Consider the following 22,898-nt stretch of genomic DNA (forward strand, 5'->3'; position numbering starts at 1 on the left):
GACTGGATAGCACACAACAAAAAGCTGAAGAAAGGTCTCGACCCGAAACGTCACCCATTCCTTCTCTCCAGAGATGCTGCCAGTCCCGCTGAGTTACTCCAGCATTTTGTGTCTACCTTCGATTTAAACCAGCATCTGCAATCCTTTCTTACACAAAAAGCTGTTTGCTATACATCGGTACACGTGACAATAAACTAAATTAAACAAATGAGACACAAACGAAGCGAATCCTGGGAGGATAGGGCGTAATCAGACACAAGGCTGTGACTTTCCCTTTACCTTCCGATCCACACATGCCACGGACCGCCCAGCGAAATGATTGGCCACTTGTCTGTTGACGTTGATGTCATCACTCAAGATGTCTTCCCACCGGCCATTGCGCAACTTGAAGAGTTTGTCGGTGTAGGTGGCCACACCTGTGGGGAGAAGAGGCGGATGTTACGGTCAAACCCAAATCACCAGGGCAGCACAGTGGCGCAGAGGTAGAGTTGCTGCCTTACAGAGACACATAGTTCCTGACTAGGGGTGCTGTCTGTACGGAGTTTGCACGTTCACCCCATGACCGCGTGGGATTTCTCCGGGCGCTCCGGTTTCCACCCGCTCTCCAAGGACGCGCAGGATCATAGGTAAATTTGGCTTCGGTAAAAATTGTAAATTGTTCCTCATGTGTAGGATGGTGCGAGTGTACGGGGATCGCTGGCCGGCGCCGACTCGGTGTGCCGAAGCTGCCTGTATCCGCGCTGTATCTCTAAACAATATCTGTCCCATCATTTCTGTTCACCTGATGATCAAAAATATGTAATTAAGTTGTAACGAGTGGAGAGAAGAATTACGAGGATGTTGCCAGATCTCGAGGGCCTGAGCTACAGGGAGAGGTTGGGCAGGCTGGGACTTTATTCCTTGGAGCGTACAAGGCTGAGGGGTGATTTTATAGAGGTTTATAAAATCATGAGTGGAATAGATAGGAGAGAATCTTTTCCCCAGATATGGGAGACCAGGAACTGGAGGGCGGGTGTAAAGTGAAGGGGAGTAAGTTTTAATCAGAACCAGAAGAGGCTCCTATAAGCTATGAGCCACTCTCATCGCTACCAGCCCAGCCCACCCACTTACCTGCGAAGGCGTTGTTCGTGTTGAGGAAGTATATTTCCTCCCTTCCGTCGCCGTCGATGTCACAGGCCGCCACGCCGATGGCGTTGCCCTGGCGATCGCGGAGAGAGTAGTATGGGGAGCTGCGCTCATCCACCGCGATGTTCTGGAGCCTCTTCTTGACCTTGTTGTATTTCAGCACCAGGTTGGGGCCATTGAACCTGCGGATATACAAATGCAGCCCATTCAATGACCGATCCAGAGTGGCTCCTTGACCCGTCCCACCACAGCTCCGGGCTGGACAAAGGGGAATGTGCGGGCCCCACTGAGCACCCACAAACAGACAAAGCTCCAGATTTACAGAGAACAGTACTGTCTGAAGAAGGGTCTCCACCCGAAACGTCACCCATCCCTTCTCTCCAGAGATGCTGCCTGTCCCGCTGAGTTACTCCAGCATTTTGTGTCTATCTACAGAGAACAGTACAGACTTGCATACAATGGCATGGTGGCACCACGTTAGAGTTGCTGCCTCACAGCCCCAGAGACCCGGGTTTGATCCTGACTACGGGTGCTGTCAGTACGGAGTTTTGTATGTTCTCCCCCAACATTCCCAGACTTCTCCCCACCGCAGTCAGCCTGAAGATGGGTCCCGACCTGAAACGTGGCCTATCCATGTTCTCCAGAGACGCTGCCTGACCCGCTAAGTTAGACCAACACTTCAGAAGAGACTTTGGGCAGTACATGAACGGGACATGCGGGAGCTGCGGGAATGCCAACCTCCAGAGAGAACAATCCAAGTTTGACCAACCTCTCCTTGTGGCTCATGATATATAATCCAGACATCTTTGTGGTAACCCTCAATGAACCCTCTCCCATCCCTCCATACCCTTGCTGCAATGGGGCGACCAGAACAGTACCCGGACAGACTCTGGTGGGGTGGGCTTGCTTGGTGGGATGTGCTGTGGGCTAGGGGGCAGATGGTGGTAGGACCACCAGCCACGGTGGTCTCGAGAGATCAGGGATGGCAAGGAGCTGCATGAGGGGGGTCGGAACAGGCAGTGCACGGATCGAAGGCAAAACGGAACGGTGAGCGGGGCCAAGACTATCGACCCCGAGGCACGTTAGCTCCGCACAACATCTGCCCCCAACGACCTTCCTTCATCTCCTCCTTATTACCATTTTAATTGGTCTATTCATCCTTTCTGCATTTACATTTCACTGTCAGCATACATCATGTCGGCCGCTTCAGTGTGAGCAGATTCAATATTACATTCTCAGAAACCCTTCAGTAATCCCTCGCGCTATCCATCCCTCACCCTTCACTGCTCATATTTCCCCAGTCCCAGCTCGCCTCTGATGCAGGGCTATTTAATGATGATCGTATTTCACTACCTCCCCCACATCGTCCCCCTCGTCCCCAACAACATGCGGCACGTTAACGCAGCAGTAGAGTTGCTGCCTTGCAGCGCCGGGGACTAGAAAGGAGATGAGGAGGAATTTCTTTAGTTGGAGGGTGGTGAATCTGTGGAATTCATTGCCACAAACAGCTGTGGAGGCCATTAGGTATTCTTAAGGCAGAGATTGAAAGGTGCTTGATTCGAATGGGTGTCCAAGGTTATGGGGGATGGGGTTGAGAGGGAAAGATAGATCAACCATAATTGAATGGTGGAATAGACCCGATGGAACGAATGGCCTAATTCTGGTCTTAATGAACATTTGGGACCCGGGTTCGATCCTGACTACAGGTGCTGCCTGTATGGAGTTTGCACGTTCTCCCGTGACTGGGTGGGTTTTACCCGGTTTCCAACGACGTACAGGCTCGTAGGTTAACTGGTTTCTGTAAACTGTCCCTACTGGGTAGGATAGAGCTAGTGTACGGGGTGATCGCTGGTCGGTGTGGACTCGGTGGGCCGAAGGGCCTGTTTCCACGCCGTATCTCTAAACTAAGCAAAACTAAAATAAAGAAAGGATTGGCTTCACGTGGCACCTTCCGTGACCTTTGGAGTTGGCGTACACTGTGGCAAGGTCGGGTCTGGCCTCGCCAATCGGCACACAGCAAGATCCCACGAACAACGGTGGCCCCATCCGCTGGTTTATCGGGCAAGAGATACGAGGACTATGAGATGTATGAACATGTGAAAAATGATGCCTTACCCACGTAACGAATGCCATATCCTAAATGCTGTTGGAATGTTCCGCTTACAATGTGATGATGCTGGTATGATCTTTGTTTGATAAGGAAGGGACGTCACGGTAACTAACGTCATATTTAAATGTATCGCGTGTTACTATGAGTCAGAAAGGTCAGAGGGCACATGTTGCCTGGAATGTAAAGGAATGGCTGACGAGCAAACCAAAGCGTTTATGTTCAGTGTCCTTGAAGTGTGTTGATTACATTTGGATCCAGGCGGGGGATCTGCACGGGTGGTGCAGTGGTAGAGTTGCTGCCTCACAGCGCCAGAGACCCGGGTTCGATCCTGACCACAGGTGCTGTCCGAACGCAGTTTGTACGTGCTCCCCGTGACGTCGCAGGTTTTCTCCGAGTGTTTCGGTTTCCTTCCACATTCCAAAGACGTGCAGGTTTGTAGGTTAATTGGCTTCTGGAAACAGTCCCGAGTGTGTAGGGTCGAGCTGGTGATCGCTGGTCCACAGAACGCAATTCAAGTCTGTCAGCCCTCTCCTTATATCCAGTGTTCTCTAACCCAGGCAGCATTTCCATGCATGAATGTTCTTTCCTTCAGAACATAAATTTCAATCATCTTTAGATGATAGCCTAACCGAGCAAAAGCTAAAAGGAGGTGAGGTCAGAGGGAAAAAGGGCAATGATTTAATGAGTTATCGTTTCATTAGTTAGCTTGGAATGGAGGAATTTCTCATTAGTTAATTAGCAACTGCAATTAAATCACTTTCTTCTCCGTCTAGTTAATCAGAGCAAGAATACATTACGGCTAATTCTCCTCTCACCCTGCAGATGTTAATGAGGATGAGTTGGACATCTTCAAATTACCTCTGCACAACAGCATCCTGGTGAATCTGCACTTGAAACATTTAGGTTTAGGTTTCGTTAGTTTAAAGACACTGCATGAAAACAAGCCCCTTCGTTTAGTTTAGTTTAGAGGTACAGCGTGGAAACAGGCCCTTCGACCCACCGAGTCCGCGCTGGCCAGCGATCCCCGCACATTAACACTATCCTTCACACACTAGGGACAATTTACACTTACACCAAGCCCATTCACCTACAAACCTGTACGTCTTTGGAGTGCGGGAGGAAACCGAAGATCTCGGAGAAAAACACACGCAGGTCACGGGGAGAACGTACAAACTCCGTACAGAGGTTGTGGGGAGAAGGAAGGAGAATGTGGTTAGGAGGGAGAAATAGTTCAGCCATGATTGAATGGCGGAGTAGACTTGATGGGCCGAATGGCTTGACTACTATCACTTATGACCTTATGACGTACACTAGCACTATCCTACACACTAGGGCCAATTTACAATTTTACTGAAGACAATGAACCTATAATCCTGCACGTCTTTGGAGTGTGGGAGGAAACAGGAGCACCAGGAGAAAACCCACGCAACGACGGGGAGAACGTGCAGACTCCGTACAGACAGCATCTGCAGTCAGGATTGAACCCGGGTCTCTGGTGCTGTAAGGCAGCAACTCTGCCCACTGTGCCACTGTGCTGTTGCTGTGCTGATTTTGGTTTCAAATTTCCAGCATCTCGCCGTTCTTTTCTTTCTCTTTTTATGTCACAGTAGAATTAACCTTCTGGGAACGAATCATTAAACGATCAAAGAGCGAAATATTGACATCTGCAACGCGCTACCAGAGGAGGTGGTGGAATCAGATACAATCACTAGGTTTGAGAGACATTTATACTGACATTTAAATAGGCAAGACATGGAAGGAATGAAGACACAGAGTGGCGGAGTAACTCAGCGGGTCAGCCAGCATCCCAGGAGAACATGGAGGTGTGACGTTTCGAGTCGGCTCCCTTCTTCAGGCCGATTGTAAGGGGGTGGAAAGAGAAGGGTCCCGACCTAAAACGCCACCAATCCACATTCTCCAGGGATGCTGCCTGACCCGCTGAGTTATTCCAGTTTTGATTTGTTAACCAGCATCTGCAGTTCCTCGTTTCTACCATCGGGAAGAAGGTTCAGGAGCCTGAGAACAGTGTCCTCCAGGTCAGGTATTTGAACACAACAAACATAAAGTAATCTATGAAGTATAAAGTGTTTTGGTTGCACTGGGGCTTGTGGACTTTTGGCACAAATTATTTGTTACGTTCTCTAGGAACACGGTGTTTACAGCAGCAAGTAAGAATGTCATTGTGTTCCATTGTTAGTACAACTAAACATTCTTCACTCTTGATGGACCCAAAGTGCTGCAGTAACTCAGTGGGTCAGGCAGCATCTGGGGCGGAAGATTGCAACCTTCACGTGGTCCGCCCTGTTTCGACGAATGCAATCAACCCGGCGTGCACAATCAAATAAGATCAAATAGAACCAAGTTGTCCTACAACTGTAGACTGTGCACGCCACACGCAAGAAGAAGAAGAAGGCAGCGTCTGGAGAACATGGATCAGTGACGTTTCAGGTCGGGACCATTCTTCAGACTGATCAAAGGAACTTTCTGTCCATTACCAGAGTGAGGGCTAGAGTGGGGGAACAGCACCTCATACTCCGCTAGGGTAGCTCACAACCCAACGGCATGAACCAAACTATTTTTTCTTGGCTCTATGGCTCCTTCATTACGGAGCGACCCTTTGTTGTGAAGCCAGGCCTCTAGTTCCCGATCCCTCCAGTGACGCACCTACGAAGCTTCGGGCCCAACAACCATCAGGCTGTTGAACTACCCTGCCCAACACTAGCATCAGCCCTACAACACTAAACTGGACTTTGTAGGTAAATGTCTTAGCTTAGAAACAAGGAACTGCAGATGCTGGTTTACCAAAGAAGACACAAAGTGCTGGAGTAACTCAGTGGGTTAGGTAGAATCTCTGGAGAACATGGATAGGGGACGTTTCAGATCAAGACCCTTCTTCAGTCTATGTATAAGGTTACACAAGGTGATTTACTTCACCTGATCACTGCACATTTATTGTGGTGTTGCTGCTGCATTGAATGCAAGATTGCATTCACATGGTCCGCCTTGTTTCGACTAATGCAATCAACTCGACGTGCACAAACGGAAGATCAAATAGAACAAGTTGTCCAACAACTTTAGGCTGTGCACGCCACACGAAAGAAGAAGAAAGGCTGCAGTAAGAAAGCATTTCATAGTGCCGGTCCCAGTTTAATTGTGTTGTTGCTGCATTGAATGCACCTGAAAGGCTGCAGCAAGAAAGCATTTCAGAGTTCCGGTCCCCGTGTAGATGCCAATCAAACACTTTGTTCAATTTAGTTTACATTGTCACGTGTACCGAGGTACGGGGAGAAGCTCTTGTTTGCATGTTATGCAGTCAAAGAAAAGATTGCACATGAACACAATCGAGCCGTCCACAGTGCACAGATAAAGGATAACGGGTAAAATGTACAAGTCCGATAATATCCAATTAAAGATAGTTAATGTTAAGGCTCTAACGCCATGATGGAGGTCAGGGCCACACTCAAGCTGATTGCAAACTTCTGCACCCTTCATGACTCTTGATATCAATTAGCTCAAACAAGAACATCACCACATTCCACGTTACAGAGAACATAGAATTTTACTCTATCTTCCAGTACTGTTCGACTCCTCTCGGAGGCCGTTACCGCAGTCCGCAGTCGGTCCAGCAAAATGGATAATCTGGAAAGGCTCTGGAAACAAGGATGCTGGAAAATCATGTTGATCGGTAAAAGACAAAACACTTTGGACTCTCTCGGAGGCCAGGCCGTTACCTCAGTCGGTCCAGCAAAACGGATAATCAGTTTCTTGTGGGGAAGTGCGGTTGGGAACAATCTAGTGATTGACGGATGCAAGTCAAACAAGATGAAGGGAATCTGTCTCTTAACATAAGATTGGAAACAAGATATTCTGACAAGTCATTTTTACGGTGATGGAGATACAAATAATTTTTTTTTTTGTTGAAATGGGAGATAGAATGAAAAGTCACTTAATCCCTTCTGGAGATATACAAGGGATTTTGAAGGGATTTGGTCATTGAGGGTTCATTCCAGATGTTGACTTTGTGGAAGGCGCAAATAATTGTCAGAATTTCCAATTGAACCTGGTTTATTGAAACCTTGCTCAGGTCAATGAGTGGGTGCGTTGCCAATCACACGGGCTGCTTCGAGAAGATCAAAGCAATTCAGGAACCCGGAGAGGTTAAATCTGCAAATAAAGTGAATTTGTAAAGCTATCTTTAGAAAAGGAGAAAGTAGAGAGATGCGTGTGCGATCTGTGTACGGCTGGTCTGTGTAGTTGGAGTATAAGTCAGGAAGTCGCGATGCAGCTTGATAAGACTTTGGCCAGGCCACATCTGGAGTATTGTTCACAGTTCTGGTTGCCCCCATTACACGAAGCATGTGGAGGCTTTGGAGAGGGTGCAGAGGAGGTTTACCAGAATGAGGCCTGGATTTGCGGGTAGTAGCTACAGGGAGAGGTTGGACAGACTTGGATTATTTTCCCATGAGACCTTTGAACTAGATTAGGGGACCAGCCAAGCTGCCACACAGCGCCAGACACCCGGGTTCAATCCTGACCTCGGGTGCTGTCTGTGTGGAGCTTGCATGTTGCCCCTGTGACCACGTTGGTTTCCAGTTTCCTCCTACATCCCAAAGATGTGCGGGTTGGTAGGTTAATAAGCCCTCGGTAAATTGTCCCTAGTGTGTACGATGGAGCGGGCGATTGCTGGTCAGCACCGACTCGGTGGGCCGAAGGGCCTCTTTCCACACTGTATCTCTAAACTAAGCTCCGGTCCACCCCTCACTTGGGCAAGACACATGACTCGTAACTACAGCCTTCTCAACTAGACTTCCACCTCCCCAACATACCGGGTTTTCTCCGGGCGCTCTGTTTTCCTCCCACGCTCCAAAGACGTGTAGGTTTGCACGTTAATTGCCTTTGGCAAAAATTTGACAACTGTCCCTAGTGTGTAGAATAGTGCTAGTGGGCGGGGATTGTTGGTCGGTATGGACTCAGTGGGCCGAAGGGCCTGTTTCTGCCCTGCACCTCTGAACCAAACACCTATCGGTGATCAATACCCCCTTTAAACAACATTAGATCACCCGAATTATGCTCTCAAGACCTGGTCTCCCGAATTCTAGAAAAGTGGGATTCGTGAGACCATGAAGATTTTCATTGTACCTGTACCTCACCGTATGTGCACATGACAATAAACTGCATATTTCAACTCTAGAAGCAGATTCAGTTACAACCTTTTCATTAGACATTACCTGTATGTGGACAGATGCGAGGATAGGAATGATTTGGGGGGGAAATCGGCCAAATGGAGGCACGTGGGACTAGCCCAGTATGCCAGCTAGGTTGGCATGGACAAAGTGGGCAGAAGGGCCTGTTTCCATGTTGTAAGACACTAGGACGTGTCTGGGTGCAGTGAAAGGCCACCTCACACGCTCTCAACACGTGTGTCTGGTGCACAGCCTATAAATAGCTGAGTCACTCCAGGAGTGGATGACAGATTACGGTTAAATGTGGATCCTGCTCAATTAATTTACTTGACAGCAGAGAAGCAAACTAACAAAAATTAGATTAAACAGCTGATGCAAATGACTAAGGCGTTGGCTGCGAAGAAAATCCCTCAAAGCTCACTACAAAATTTGTGAATTTAATCCATCATCTTTTCCAATTTAAATAATTAAAATGTAATTAGCACAAGCAGTGTATCTGTGCAATGGAGGGGTCTGTGTTACTCACGCCTGCCATTTGTCCCTCCGTCACATCCCGCCATAGTGGAGTCCAATCACCACCCCGCTCACAATGGGATCCTCCTGTGCACAGATGGGCAGTGGTGTTCCATGTATCGGGCAGTGGGGGTGGGGTCACTGGTAAAATATGCGAGTTGGAGAAGGGTCTCAACCTGAAACGCTACCCATTCCTTCTCTCCAAAGATGGTGCCTGTCCCGCTGAGCTACTCCAGCATTTTGTGTCTATCTTCTGACACACACACACACACGCACAGACACGCAGGTGTGTGAACAGGCAGGAATGCACGTACACACAAAACAATATTGCAGGCATGTACACACGCATACACACGTGCACACACACACAACCATAATGCAGGCATGTACACACGCATACGCGCGCACACACACACTTATGTTCACAAACGCCGCTCTCACATACACGCACGCGCACACACACACACACACACACACGTACAGAACTGTTCTATCACTAAATAGAGAGGGATCCTGATCTCTCATCTACCTCGTAGGAAACTATCTTTAATCAGACTTTACTGGACTTTATCTTGCATCAAACATTATTCCCTTTATCTGTATCTGTACACCGTGGTTGGTTTGATTGTAATCATATACAGAATTCCTGCTGACTGGAGAGCACGCAAAAAATAATCTTTTCACTGTACTTCGGTACACGTGACAATAAATCACACACGCACACACTCACAAGCACGCACTATTGGAGGAGCCGCTGCCTCAAATCACCAGCGATCCGGGTTCAATCCTGACCTCGGGTGCTGTCTGTATAGAGTTTGCAAGTTCTCCCTGTGACTGCCTGGGTTTTCTCCAGGTGCTCTGGTTACCTCCCACATCCCAAAAATGTGCGGGTTTGTAGGTTAATTGGCGCTCTGTGAATTTCCCCCAGTGTGTAGGGAGAGGAATAAGAAAGTGGGATAACATAGGACTGGTGTAAATGGGTGATCGATGGTCGGCGTGGACTCGGTGGGCCACAGCTGTATCTCCAAGCATGAAGTCATTCATTAACGGGCCCCTTGTTTTATCCAGTGTGGAAACAAGATGCCGAGAGCTGGGTATTCTTCAATGCTCAGTGTCATTAGTCAAGGCAACCTTGATAATGACAGTGTAGCCGGAAGGTCTCCCTAGTTAGAGAATCATTGCCAGAATCAATCCACAGTCCACCAATGCACAGTGCAGGAGTTGCAGCAAGCCAGGGATGCATGGACCATTGTTAGAGGGGAGGTTTCTGGAGATATCTAAATGTGTCGTTGAACAAAACACAAAGTGCCGGAGGAACTCAGATGGTCAGGCAGCGTCTGTAGAGGGAATGGACAGATGACGTTTCGGATCTCGAACCTCCTTCAGACTGGTGGTGCACTGGGGAGTTTGCGGAAGGGTCTCGTCCTGAAACGTCGCCTGTCCATTTCACTCTGCACACGCTGCCTGATCCGCTGAGTTCCTCCGGCATTTTGCATTTGCTCAAGATTGCAGCATCTGCAGCTCCTTGTGTCTCCAATTAAGTTCAGTTTAATTCGTTAGAGTCACACGGCACGGAAACAAGCCCTTCAGCCCAACCTGTCCAGTCCGACAAAGATGACCCATCCAAACTAGTCCCAGTTGCCCACATTTGGCCCATATCTGTACAGTTCTGCTTGGGGTAACGAGGGATGGACGATATTGCTGGCATCGGCGGGAGGTGAATCAATGAGGTTCCAGCCAAGCAATTTCCCCATCTTGATGCTTCATCATCTTCTTATCGAGTCCACATCACAAGAATAGAAACTGTTCCAGCCAGACCTGAACACACTTCTTGGCATCTGCAGACAATGGCATCTTGAGCTCCTTGTGCGTGGTGATGGAAAGATTGGTGGATACAGGGTCGCGACGTGAACACTCTTTCCTTGACCCCGGCTTGATGATAAACACATGGCATCGTCGATAGGGTGGTCAAGAAGTACGTTAGTGAGGCCAAATTAGAGTATTGTCTTCAGTTTTGGTTACCCTGATATAGGAAAAGTATTGTTAAACTGGAAGGGTTGCAGAGAATATTTACGAGGATGTTGCCAGGAATCGAGGGCCTCAACTATGGGGAGAGATTGAGCAGGCTGTAACTTTATTCTTTGGAGTGCAGGAGACTGAGGGGAGATCTTATAGAGGTGCATAAAATCCATGAGAGGAATGGATAGGGTCAATGCAAAGAGTATTTTACCCAGAGTAGGGGAATAGAGAACCAGATGATTGATATAGATTTGTGAGAGGTGATGATTTAATAGGAACCTGAGGGGCAACGTTTTCACACAGAGGATGGTGGATATATGGAACGAGCTGCCGGAGGAGGTAGTTGAGGCTGATACAAATAACAAGGTTTAAAAAACATTTGAACAGGACAGGTGTAGAGGGATATGGGCCAAACTCAGGCAGGTGGCACCAGTTGGTCAGCATGGGCAAGTTGGGCCGAAGGGCCTGTTTCCACTCTGTGTGACTCTAATCCACTGGGTGAAGGCGATCCAGGAGTCAGTAGGACGAGGAATCCAGGCACTGGCTGCTCCCTGCGATTATCCGAGGCAGATTAGGTCGGCTCTGAATGAGTGTCGAACATCTTCTTTTGTTGGACCAAGCAAACACCAAAAGGCAGCGTGAACATATGCAGCCATGCGTTTGAGATGATGTTGTTAAGGATTAGAATAAATATCCGATCTCTCAAGTGTGAAGCTGACTGGAATGATTTAATTTTCACCGCGGGCAGTGAGGATTTGAATTCATCCCACGGGAAGGTATAAATCCCCCAGGGCATACACCATGTTACGGGCTGAGCGATTCCCCACAGACTATGCAATGGTGCACATGCGACCAATTGCTTCCTGCGCCCGACAATCCTTTAACCTTAGTTCACTCCGAAAGCACAGGAGGCCAGCGGGTTGAGCAGGCTAGGACTTTAGTCCTTGGAGTGCAGGAGGCTGGGGGTGATCTTGTATACAGGCAAGTGTATAAAGTCATGAGTGGAATAGACCAAGTGAATGCACAGGGTCAGTGCTGGCAAAGGGTTAAATACTATCTGTGTGGAGTTTGTATCATCTCCCCGTGACCTGCGTGGAGTTTCTCTGGGATCTCCAGTTTCCTCCCACACTCCAACGTACAGACAAAGACGTACAGGCTTGGAAGTCATTTGGCTTGTTATAATAGTAAATTGTCACCAGTGTGTGTTGGATAGTGTTAGTACGCGGGGATCGCTGGTCGGCACAGTCTCAGTGGGCCGTAGGCCCTGTTTCCGTGCTGTATCTCTAAATTAAAAAACTAAACAGAAGACATACGTTTAAGGGGAAAATTCAATAAGAACCCGAGGGGCAACCTTTTTCCACACAGAGGGTGGTGGATGTATGCAACAAGCTACCAGTGAGGTAGTTGTAATGAGGTAGTTGAGGCAAGAACGATAACAACATTTAAAATACATCTGGACAGGTATATGGATAGGAAAGGTTCAGAGAGATATGGGCCAAATGCAGACAGATGGGACTTGCTTAGATGGGGCATCTTGGTCAGCATGGACAAATTGGGCTGAAGGGCCAGTTTCATGCTTATGACTCCAAATAAGGGGTAAAAAATAAGACACAATATTCAGCGGATAAGGCACCATCTGTGGAAAACATGGATAGGCAAAGCTTCAGGGGGGGGGGGGGGGGGGGGGGGGGGGGGGGGACTTACAGACTTACTGTATTGGGAGGGAGGAGAAAACTGGAAGCTGGGGGCAGACGTTAATTAAAGCTTTGTATGGTCTTAAGAATTTGTACTTTGTCTATCTTTTAAGTGAACTTTTTCAGCAGGACTAAACCTGGCAAGTGATAGGTCAACTCGCAAAGAACTGCAGACGCTGGTTTACAAAACAAAAAGACAAAGATGCTGGAGTAACTCAGTGGGTCAGGCAGCATCTCTGGAGAACATGGATAGGCGACATTTCAGGTCGGGACCATTCTTCAGACTGGTAAATGATGGGTGAATACAGGTGGGGGGGTTCTTCGTGGCAGGCGGAGAGACAAAGGATAGTGTTGCCAAAGGGTTAAAATGGGAATATAGGAACTGTGGGGATTTATCTTGCAAGCTGACAGCATCTGTGGAGGACATGGATCGGCAAACGAAGGCAACAGCCGGAGGCCCTGCAGAAGCCTGGGGCTCGCCTGGATCAGCCGCCGCACCATAAGACCAAGCGCAGACCAGACTTTGGAACTGATGCCAAATTTAGTGACTCCAAAAATATATATATTTTTTCCAAGAAGGAACCTGAGGGGGCAATCTTGTCACATCAAGGGTGGTGGGTGTACTAACAACATTCACTGGCTCTCCTTTGTCCATCCGCCTACTTACTTCCTCAAAATATTCCAACAGGTTCATCAGGCAAGATCTCCCGTACACAAAACCCTGCTGACTATTTTTATCATGAGTTTCTAAGTACTCAGAAACCTTATCCTTTATAATGGGCTCTAACATCTTACCAACCACTGATGTCGGGCTAACCAGCCCATGGTTCACCCTCTGCTGCTTCGCTCCCTTCTTGAACAGTAATATTTGCTATTTTCCAATCATCTGGAACCACTCCTGACTCAAGTGATTCTTGAAAGATCACAACCAACATCCTCTAAAGCAGTGGTTCCTAACCTTTTTCTGGCCATGCCCCACCTAATCACCTCTCTAAAATCCTGATGCCCCCCACCCCCCCCATGTGGTGATATATAATTCTTATCATTTAAAAAGTGAACTCCGTTTCAGCTGAAGAAGCTTAAAACGCCAATACCTTGGTTTAAACAAGCTTCAAAAGAACATGGCATCCATTAAAAAGAAAAATGAAATAAACAAAAGACAGTTAAAGTTCTGAGCAAGAAATTACTAAAAAATTGTAAAAAAAAAGAAAAAAAACATTAGGTGGAAATTGCCCCCCTTAAAAATCAAATTGCCCCCCTGTGGGGCGTACGCTCTAAAGCCACCACTTCTAGAACCCTAGGGTGCAGTCCAGGTGACTTATCCACCTTCAGACCATCCAGCTCCCCAAGCCCCTTCTCCTTAGCGATAGCCACTCCACTAACTTCCACCCCCTGACTCTCTTGAATTTCAGGCACATTGCTGGTGGTCTCCACTGTGAAGACTGACACAAAAATGCTTTGAAACGCATTTCCATTGCCTCCACAACTGCTGCCCGACACACTGAATTCATCCAGCGCTTTGTGCCTTGCTCAAGATTCTGGCATCGGAGGCCTCGGGAGTCTCCAGTCCTACATTCCACCAGTGTTTGAGTGGCAACTGCGCTACAACATGTTTTGGGATGTCAAGGTCAAGAAAGATATGACAAAAAAAATGTGACAAATGTGCTGCAGGCAAAAAGGCAAGCTTCCAGAAAGAACAAGAATTTCCATTTTTATTGCAGTTTAACATTTGGAAGATACCCAGACTCTATCCAGCCAAAAATATATTCCAAGCACAATATACTGTATTAGGCATAGAGTCTTAGTTTAGAGATCGATCATGGAAACAGGCCCTTCAGCCCACCAAACCCGTGCCAACCAGCGATCACCCCGTACACTAGCACTATCCAACGCACCAGGGACAATTGACAATGTTTACAGAAGTCTATTAACCTACAAACTTGTACTTCTTTGGAATGTGGGAGGGAACCGGAGCACCCGGAGTAAATCCTACGCGGTCACAGGAAGCATGTACGATCTCCGCACAGACAGCACCCGTAGTAGTCAGGATGGAACCCGGGTCTCTGGCGCCGCGAGGCAGCAACTCTGCCGATGCACCGCCTGACGCGACCCATGTTCTGCAGCCGAAACGTCACCTCTCCACATTCTCCATCGATGCTGCCTGACCCGCTGTGTGACACCGGCACTCTGTGTCTTTAGCTGAGCCACTGTGTGGGTTAATTTAGATTTTTCATCTAAATGCAGTAGCGGGGCAATGTTTATCTGCAAGGGATGATTGGCAGAGATACTATGAGTCATTACCACTCCTACACAACACCATTTTCCATTTTCATCAGAGCTTCAGGTCTATTGCTGGCTGGTTGGGCGGGGCGGTGCGTAAAGGATGGGAGACAATTTTGCCTTTCAGCAGTAGCATTGAAAGGGCACACTCCAATCAGTCTCCTATTATGCACGTCTCTCAAAGCTCAAAGTAGATGAATAATTCCACCAAATGTAAAATTGCAGATTCTTTATTCTTCTCAGTGTGTGTGCTCCAGTTAAAAGCAGACCTGTAGACATTAGCTAATCATCGCACTGGAGAAAGTTTGCAAGGATGATGTTTCCGATGTGATGGTGGATGTATTTGGACTTTAGACAACCACAGCTAAAACAGGCCCTTCGACCAACGACCTTCCCGTACGCTAGCACTATCCTACACACTACAGATAATTTACAATTTTACCAAAGCCAAATATCCTACAAACCTGAACAATTTTGGATGCTTAGAAGAAACCCGGAGAAAACCAACATGGTTCATCTGTTTACAAGAGCAGAATTAGGCCATTCGGCCCATCAGGTCTACACTGCCATTCAATCATGGCTGATCTATCTTTCCCTCTTAACCCTTTTCTCCTGCCTTCTCCCCATACTCTCTGACACCTGTATTAATTAGGTCATGGGGAGAACGTACAAACTCCGTATAGGCAGCACCCGTAGTCAGGATCGAACCCGGGTCTTGGCGCTGGAAGGCAGCAGCTCTACCGATGCACCACCATGCTGCGCTGACAGTATGCTATCCATGGTGCATCTGTAGAAGTTTGCAAGAGTCATTGGAGACATGCCCAATTTCCTCAGTTGTCTGAGGAAGTTGAGGTTTCGGTGGGCATTTTTTGCTGTTGCTTCAATGTCCACGATGGATCTGCGCTCAGCACTCTACGAGCAACATAGTCTGGACGAGTCTAGTGTGGAAACACACACATGCATACACAAACATATACACACACACATGCGTACACACACACATGCATACACACACACATGCATACACACACACATGCATACACACACACATGCATACACACACACACACATACACACACACACACACGCATATAGACACACATGCATACACACCCACATGCATACACACCCACATGCATACACTCACACATGCGTACACACACACATGCGTACACACACATACATACACATGCATACACACCCACATGCATACACACACATACATACACACACACGCCACTCATGAGCATATCGAGCACAACTTGTACACTGAAACCAGAGACAGCCCTGCCTTATATTCAGATCCACGCTCTCTATTTTTTCTCTTTTGAAGGTTCGAGCATCAACATCTAATTGGATTTCAGTGCCTGCACATCTAACAAGCAATGGGCAACATAATATGTACTGTCAGTCACGATTAAAGCTCGGCAAGCTGATAGATTTCCACAAGGAACCCAGTGCTAATCAGCATCGCGTAATCAGTAACTCACGGGAAACAAACAATTGATTGCGATCATGGTGCAGGGAGCACAATGTAAATATCTTGGTGCCATCACGCACAAGAAAGAGTTATATTGGAGCCATCCAAATGAACAGAATGATTTAAACAACAGTTTAGAGAGTTAACACGCTGCAAATGCATCGATGCCTCGGGAGAGCTCCTGGTTCACGCATTCTGCTCAGAAATGCATTTGTGCCTCATGAAAACACACACACGCGCACACACTTTGAGTGTTAATTGAATTGGATGTTGAAATGGTTTCAAGTATGGTTTAAAGGTTGAGCACGCTGGGACTCTACTCCTTGCAGCGTTGCATGATGAGAGGTGATCTTATAAAGGTGTACAAAATCCCGTCAGGAATAGATTCTCTCTTGCCCAGAGTAGGGGAATTCGAGAACCAGAGGACATAGGTTTAAGGATCGTGGATAAAGATTTAATAGGAACTGAGGGGTAACTTTTTGTTTCATAAAGGGCGATGGGTGTATGGACCGAGCTACTGTAGGAGGAAGTTGAGGCAGGTACTATCGCAACATTTATGAAACAAATAGACAGGTACATGGATAGGATATGTTTAGAGGGATATGGACCAAATGCAGGCAGGTGAGACAGGTGTAGATGAGGCATGCTGGTCGGTGTGGGTAAGTTGGGATCTGTTTCCCATGTATGATTCTATGACAGACACAAGATGCTGGGGTAACTCAGCGGGTCAGGCAGCATCTCTGGAGAAAAGGAATAGAGTGGGAACCTTTCTTCAGACCTTCTTGTCCAGTTATTGGAAGGGATCCAATTATTAGCCCAGCAATACAAGTCCATCTCACCTTAATCTTCTGCCCCCTGGTGTTCACCCTATCTATTCCCCTCTTGGTTTTATACACTTCTATAACATCACCCCTCAGCTTCCCACGATCCAAGAAATAAAGTTTTACCCAGGATAGGGGAATCAAAAAGTAGAGACCATAGGTTTAAAGTGAGAGGAGAAAGATTTAAGTGGGATCGGAGGGGCACAGAGGGCGGTGGATTACTAGAACGAGCTGCCAGAGGAGGTAGTTGGCGCAGGTACAATAACAACAGTTAAGAGACATTTGGACAAGGACATGGATAGAGAAAGTTTAGAGGAATATGGGTCAAATGGAACTAGTGCAGATGGGGGTGTCCTGGTTAGCATAGAAGAGTTGGGCCGAAGGGCCTGTTTATGTGCTGAATGAATCTATGGTTATGAATGAAGTCTTAGCCTGCTCAACCTCTCCCCATAGCTCAGGCCTTCAACTCCTGGCAACATCCAAGTAAATCTTCTCTGAACCCTTTCCAGCTTGATAATATTGTTCCTATAACTGGACACAATACTGTAAATGCGGCCTCACCGATGTCTTATACAACTTCTTTTTGCGTATGGCGTGCACAGCCTAAAGTTGGAAGACAACTTGTTCATTTTGATCTTCTGTTTGTGCACGCCAGGTTGATTGCATTCGCCGAAACGGGATGGACCACGTGAAGGTTGCAATCTCCCACCCCTCTTATACAACTGTAACTGTAACATGACCTCCCAACTTCTATACTCATGTGTAGGAAATAACTGCAGATGTTGGTTTAAATCGAAGGTAGACACAAAATGCTGGAGTAACTCAGCGGGACAGGCAACACCTCTGGAGCGAAGGAATGGGCGATGCTTCGGGTCGAGACCCTTCTTCAGACTGATCTGAAGATCCGTCGCTGAGTGCCGCAGCGCTCATATTAGCAAGCTAGACGCCATCCTCAACGACACCATGTGGATCATCATCGGTTGCCTACGCACTACTCCGACGGATCTTCTGCCGTTGCTCGCAGGTATCGCACCCGCCAAGCTTGGCAGAGAGTACTTCACTCACAGGCTGGTGTGCAAGGCCCCATCGGACACCAAACATCCTCTGCACCACCTCGCCCAGGACACACAGCAACTGGGACCTCAACGTCTGTCATCTCGTCGCCCCTTCTCCAGTCACTTCAGGATAAAGTGGCGTCAGTTTAAGGATAAAGGGGAAATCTTTTAGGACCGAGATAAGAAAAACATTTTTCACACAGAGCGTGTGGTGAATCTCGGGAATTCTCTGCCACAGAATGTAGTTGAGGCCAGTTCATTGGCTATATTTCAGAGGGAGTTAGATGTGGCCCTTGTGGCTAAAGGGATCAGGGGGCATGGAGAGAAGGCAGGTACAGGATACTGAGTTGGATGATCAGCCATGATCATATTGAATGGCGGTGCAGGCTCGAAGGGCCGAATGGCCTACTCCTGCACCTATTTTCTATGTTTCTATGTCACACAGCGACCCTCTGTGGCTCCGGTTTCAACACACGAGGAGCACGGACAACCAGTTTGGAACAGACTTCGCGACCTCCTCAATTCACTGCTGCACCGAACACCACAGCCCCACCCGGCACGGACCTGCCCCGCAAAGAGTGTGTCGCCCTGAACCGGCTCCGTACAGGGGTCGGCTGGTTCAACGGCAACATGCATCGCTGGGGGTTGCGTCCATCAGCAGCCTGCGTGTGTGGAGCAGACCAGCAAACAGCGCTGTCGGTCATTATCGACTGCGTTGTCCTCCGCCGCCCCCTGGTGGAGGGGTAGACCTCACGGCCCTCGACAACGGCACATTGAACTGGCTACAGTGCCTGGGGGGGCGTTACATAACCTCTGCTGCCACAAACGCAAGAAGAAGACCAGCATTTTGTGTCTACTTTCTCTACTCAATACTCTGACTGATGGAGGTTAATGTGCTAAAAGCCTCTTTCACCATGATTACTAGTAAAGTCCTAGCCTCCCAACCCCTCCCTATAGCTCAGGCCCTCAAGTCCAGGCAACATCCTTGTAAATCCCTGCACTTTTTTTCAGCTTAATGCCATCTTTCCTGTAGAAGGGTTGCCAGAACTGAACACAATACTCCAAGGGAGACATAAGAAACTGTAGTTACGAGAGTCTTGTACAAAACCAAGTGCTGGAGGAACTCAGCAGGTCAGGCAGCATCTGTGGAGGGTATAGGCAGACAGCGTTACGGGTCGGGACCCTCCTACAGACGGCCTCGCCAACATAGGTCTGAACATTTCAGGATTTCATTGAAACCTTTCATGTTACGAGGTTGCTCCTGGGGATGATTGGGTTAATGTGTGATGAGCATGTGACGGTGCTGGGATTGTACTCGCTGGAGTTTAGAAGGATGAGGGGTGGGGAGACATTAAAACCTACCGAATAGTGAAAGGCCTGGGTATAGATGTGGAGAGGATGTTTACACTAGTGGCAGAGTCTAGGACCAGAGGGCACAGCCTCAGGATAAAAGGATGTACCTTCAGAAAGGAGACTCGAAGGAATTTATTTAGCCAGAGGGAGTCTGTGAAATTCATTGCCACAGACGGCAGTTAGTGCCGTTAATGGATATTTTTTAAGGTGGAGGTTGACAGATTCTTGATTAGTACATGTGTCAGGGGTTATGGGGAGAAGGCAGGAGAATGGGGTTGAGAGGGAAAGATAGATCAGCCATAGACTTGATGGGCCGAATGGCTTGATGCTGCTCCGATGACTTACGAATCCATGAAACCAGATGTGTTTATAAAACACAGTTATTTCACGATCACTGTTAACGAGGTCGTTGATTTTGACTCAAGATTTAATTACATGCATTTCAAACTCCCCCGCTGGTGTTGTGGGATTTGAACTCGCGTCTTTGGATCAATAGCTCAAGCCTCTGGATGCTAATCCAGTCATTTTACCCATTATGCTGCTGCACCCCAGGGTGGTCTGCTGATGAGGGTTTAGGCAGAAGCAGCCGTCACAAGTGCCTTTGAAAAGGTGGTCCACCCGAGAAATTATCCTCTAGTTAGATCCAGACTTTCCTCCTTCCACCCAAGGCCGGTTCACGTTTAGGTATCAGAGTCAAAGGTATAGGTTTAGAAACAAGGAAGTCTAATGGTCCAATGGTGATTTTACTGCCACATGTGCAAACACAGAGTGAAATTATGTTCTTAGATACGGTCCAATAGAGTTGTCACAGCCAAGCATGTCCCCGAATAGCAAATAGCACAGAAATAGTCCTCTAATCTCGCATGCAAGATACAAGATACATTTAATTGTCATTTGGACCCCTTGAGGTCCAAACGAAATGCTGTTTCTGCAGCCATACATTACAAACAAATAGACCCAAGACACAACATAATTAACATAAACATCCATCACATTGCTGTGATGGAAGGCCAAATAAACTTATCTCTCCACTGCACTCTCCCCCCCCCCGATGTCAGAGTCAAAGTCAAAGCCCCCGGCTGGCGATGGCGATTGTCCCGCGGCCATTAAAGCCACGCCGGGTGGTGCGAGATCACACACCGGGTCTTGCTGTAACGCCCCCAGCGTGCGCTCGCAGAGTCCCGCGGCCATTCCAAGCCGCGCGGGGCAGTGATGTTAGGCCCCGCTCCAGGAGCTCTTCAACCCCGCAACTCGGGCGGGGGAAGCCGCTGTTGCTAGAGCCCTGAAAAGCGGTCTCCCTCCAGGGACCCGCGGGCTCCCGGTGCCGCCGTCCACAGACCTGCCGTTGAAGCCTCCGACTCTCCGGTCGGGCAGCAGCAGCAGCAGCAGCAGCGCTCCTCCACCGCTCCACCCGCTCCGGACTCGGCCAGCCCCGCGACGGCGACGGTGAGTCGTCGGCACAGACAGAGTCCCCGGTCTCTTCCTGTTGGAGGCCGCTCCTCGTTGCAGCCCCAACGACAACGGAAACCCGACGAGAAAAGGTTGGGTCTCCCGTGCAGGGAGAGATTTAAAAAGTTTCTCCCACCCCACCCCCACCCCCACACACACACCCCCCAACAAAAAATAACAAAAACTACATAAAAACATAGACAAAAAATAATAAAACGCGGACAGACTGCAGAGGCCGCTGCTGACGAGAGTCGCGCCGCCCACCGGAAATGCAAGAGGTGCCAGGTTTTGGAGCTAATTTCAAAGTCAAGTCCACGCTCTAGTTGCGATGAGCGGTGCCGAACCAGGTGAGCCCCAGGCTGCTGCGGGGCCTGGAGCTGTCGCCTTCCTTGGAACTGCAGATACAGGCTTACAAATCAAGATAGGTGACGCTTCGGGTCAGGCCCCTTCTTCAGGTTTTGGCTCATTATTATCATGTGCGCCGAGATACGGTGAGAGATTTGTTTTGAGTGTTTACGAATCAGATCAGGCATACCGTACGGAGAAATAATCGAGTCAAACTCATTGTATTGACTTGACCGGTTCTCCAGAGATGCTGCCTGACCTGCTGAGTTACTCCAGCACTTTGTGTACTTTTGTATATTAACCAGCATCTGATGTTCTTTTTTCCTGCAAGTATAATAGGTAGAGTAAATGGAGGGGGGGAATATTGTTCTCAGCATTGTAGCGCATCAGTTCCATAGACAATGTCCAATGTGTGCAATGGGGTAGAGGTGAATCAGACAGCACCCTAGCTTATCATAGACTCATACAGCACGAAACAGGCACTTCAGCCCAACTTGCTTAAGGAAGGACCATTCAGAAGCCTGATAACAGGGAGGAAGCTTTAGATTTTAGAGATAGAGCATGGAAACAGGCCCTTCGGCCCACTAAATCCCCAGTTGATCAGCGATCACCCTATACACCAGCACTATCCTACGCACTGGGGACAATTTCCAATTGGCAGAAGCCAATTAACCTACAAACCTATACTTCCATGCAATGTGGGAGGAAACCGGAGCACCCAGAGAAAACCCATGCGGTCACAGGGAGAACGTACAAACTCCGTACACACAGGATCAAACGCACGTCTCTCTGGCGCTGTGAGGCAACAACTCTACCGCTGCGCCATAGTGCCGCCCTGTGCCCGTGTCTGGTGGCGCGCGCTTTCAAGCTTCTGTACCTTCCGTCACACGAGAGCTGGGAGATATTTGCTACGAGCCGGAGAGAACAGTACTTTTGATGTACAAGACAAACTGACAGAGGAACTCAGCAGGTCAGACAGCATCAGTGGAGGGAAATAGACAGACGATGTTTTGGGTCAGGATCCTTCTTCAGACTAAGTACTTTAGATATTTTTTGTGAAATAAGAAAGTGCTTGATAAAGATACATGGTAGACAAAAATGCTGGAGAAACTCAGCAGGAGATTTCCTTCGCTCTATAGATGCTGCCTCACCCGCTGAGTTTCTCCAGCATTTTTGCCTACGTTCGATTTTCCAGCATCTGCAATTCCTTCCTAAACATAATAAAGATACATGATCAGGGGGGGGAGCAGCAAAAGCAAAGGAACATTAAAATATTAACAGAGTTCGCTTCATTAGTGAACAGGACACTAACAATTTTTAATGGAAACTTTAGCAATGAAATGGTTTTCGGGCAAGTAATCAATGATTAATGCTTTATTAATGAGTATTGAAAAGTCCCATCAACAGGAAGAATTCTAATTTCTTACCTTGAGAAACCATACTCAAAAGAAATTTCAAAACACGATCAGTT

At 48.0% G+C, this 22,898-nt stretch overlaps 1 protein-coding gene across 1 annotated transcript in view; it reads right to left on the reverse strand.

Moving 5' to 3' along the window:
• The window catches only part of crtac1b (cartilage acidic protein 1b), a 129,299-nt gene that overhangs the window by 92,145 nt on the left and 14,256 nt on the right, over positions 1–22,898 (reverse strand). Inside the window, 2 exon segments of the mRNA XM_055647094.1 lie at positions 280–416; positions 1,111–1,307. Of these exon segments, the coding sequence (XP_055503069.1) occupies positions 280–416; positions 1,111–1,307 (334 nt within the window).

This window comes from Leucoraja erinacea, chromosome 15 (assembly GCF_028641065.1).
Source record: "Leucoraja erinacea ecotype New England chromosome 15, Leri_hhj_1, whole genome shotgun sequence".
NCBI classification, from domain to species: domain Eukaryota; kingdom Metazoa; phylum Chordata; class Chondrichthyes; order Rajiformes; family Rajidae; genus Leucoraja; species Leucoraja erinaceus.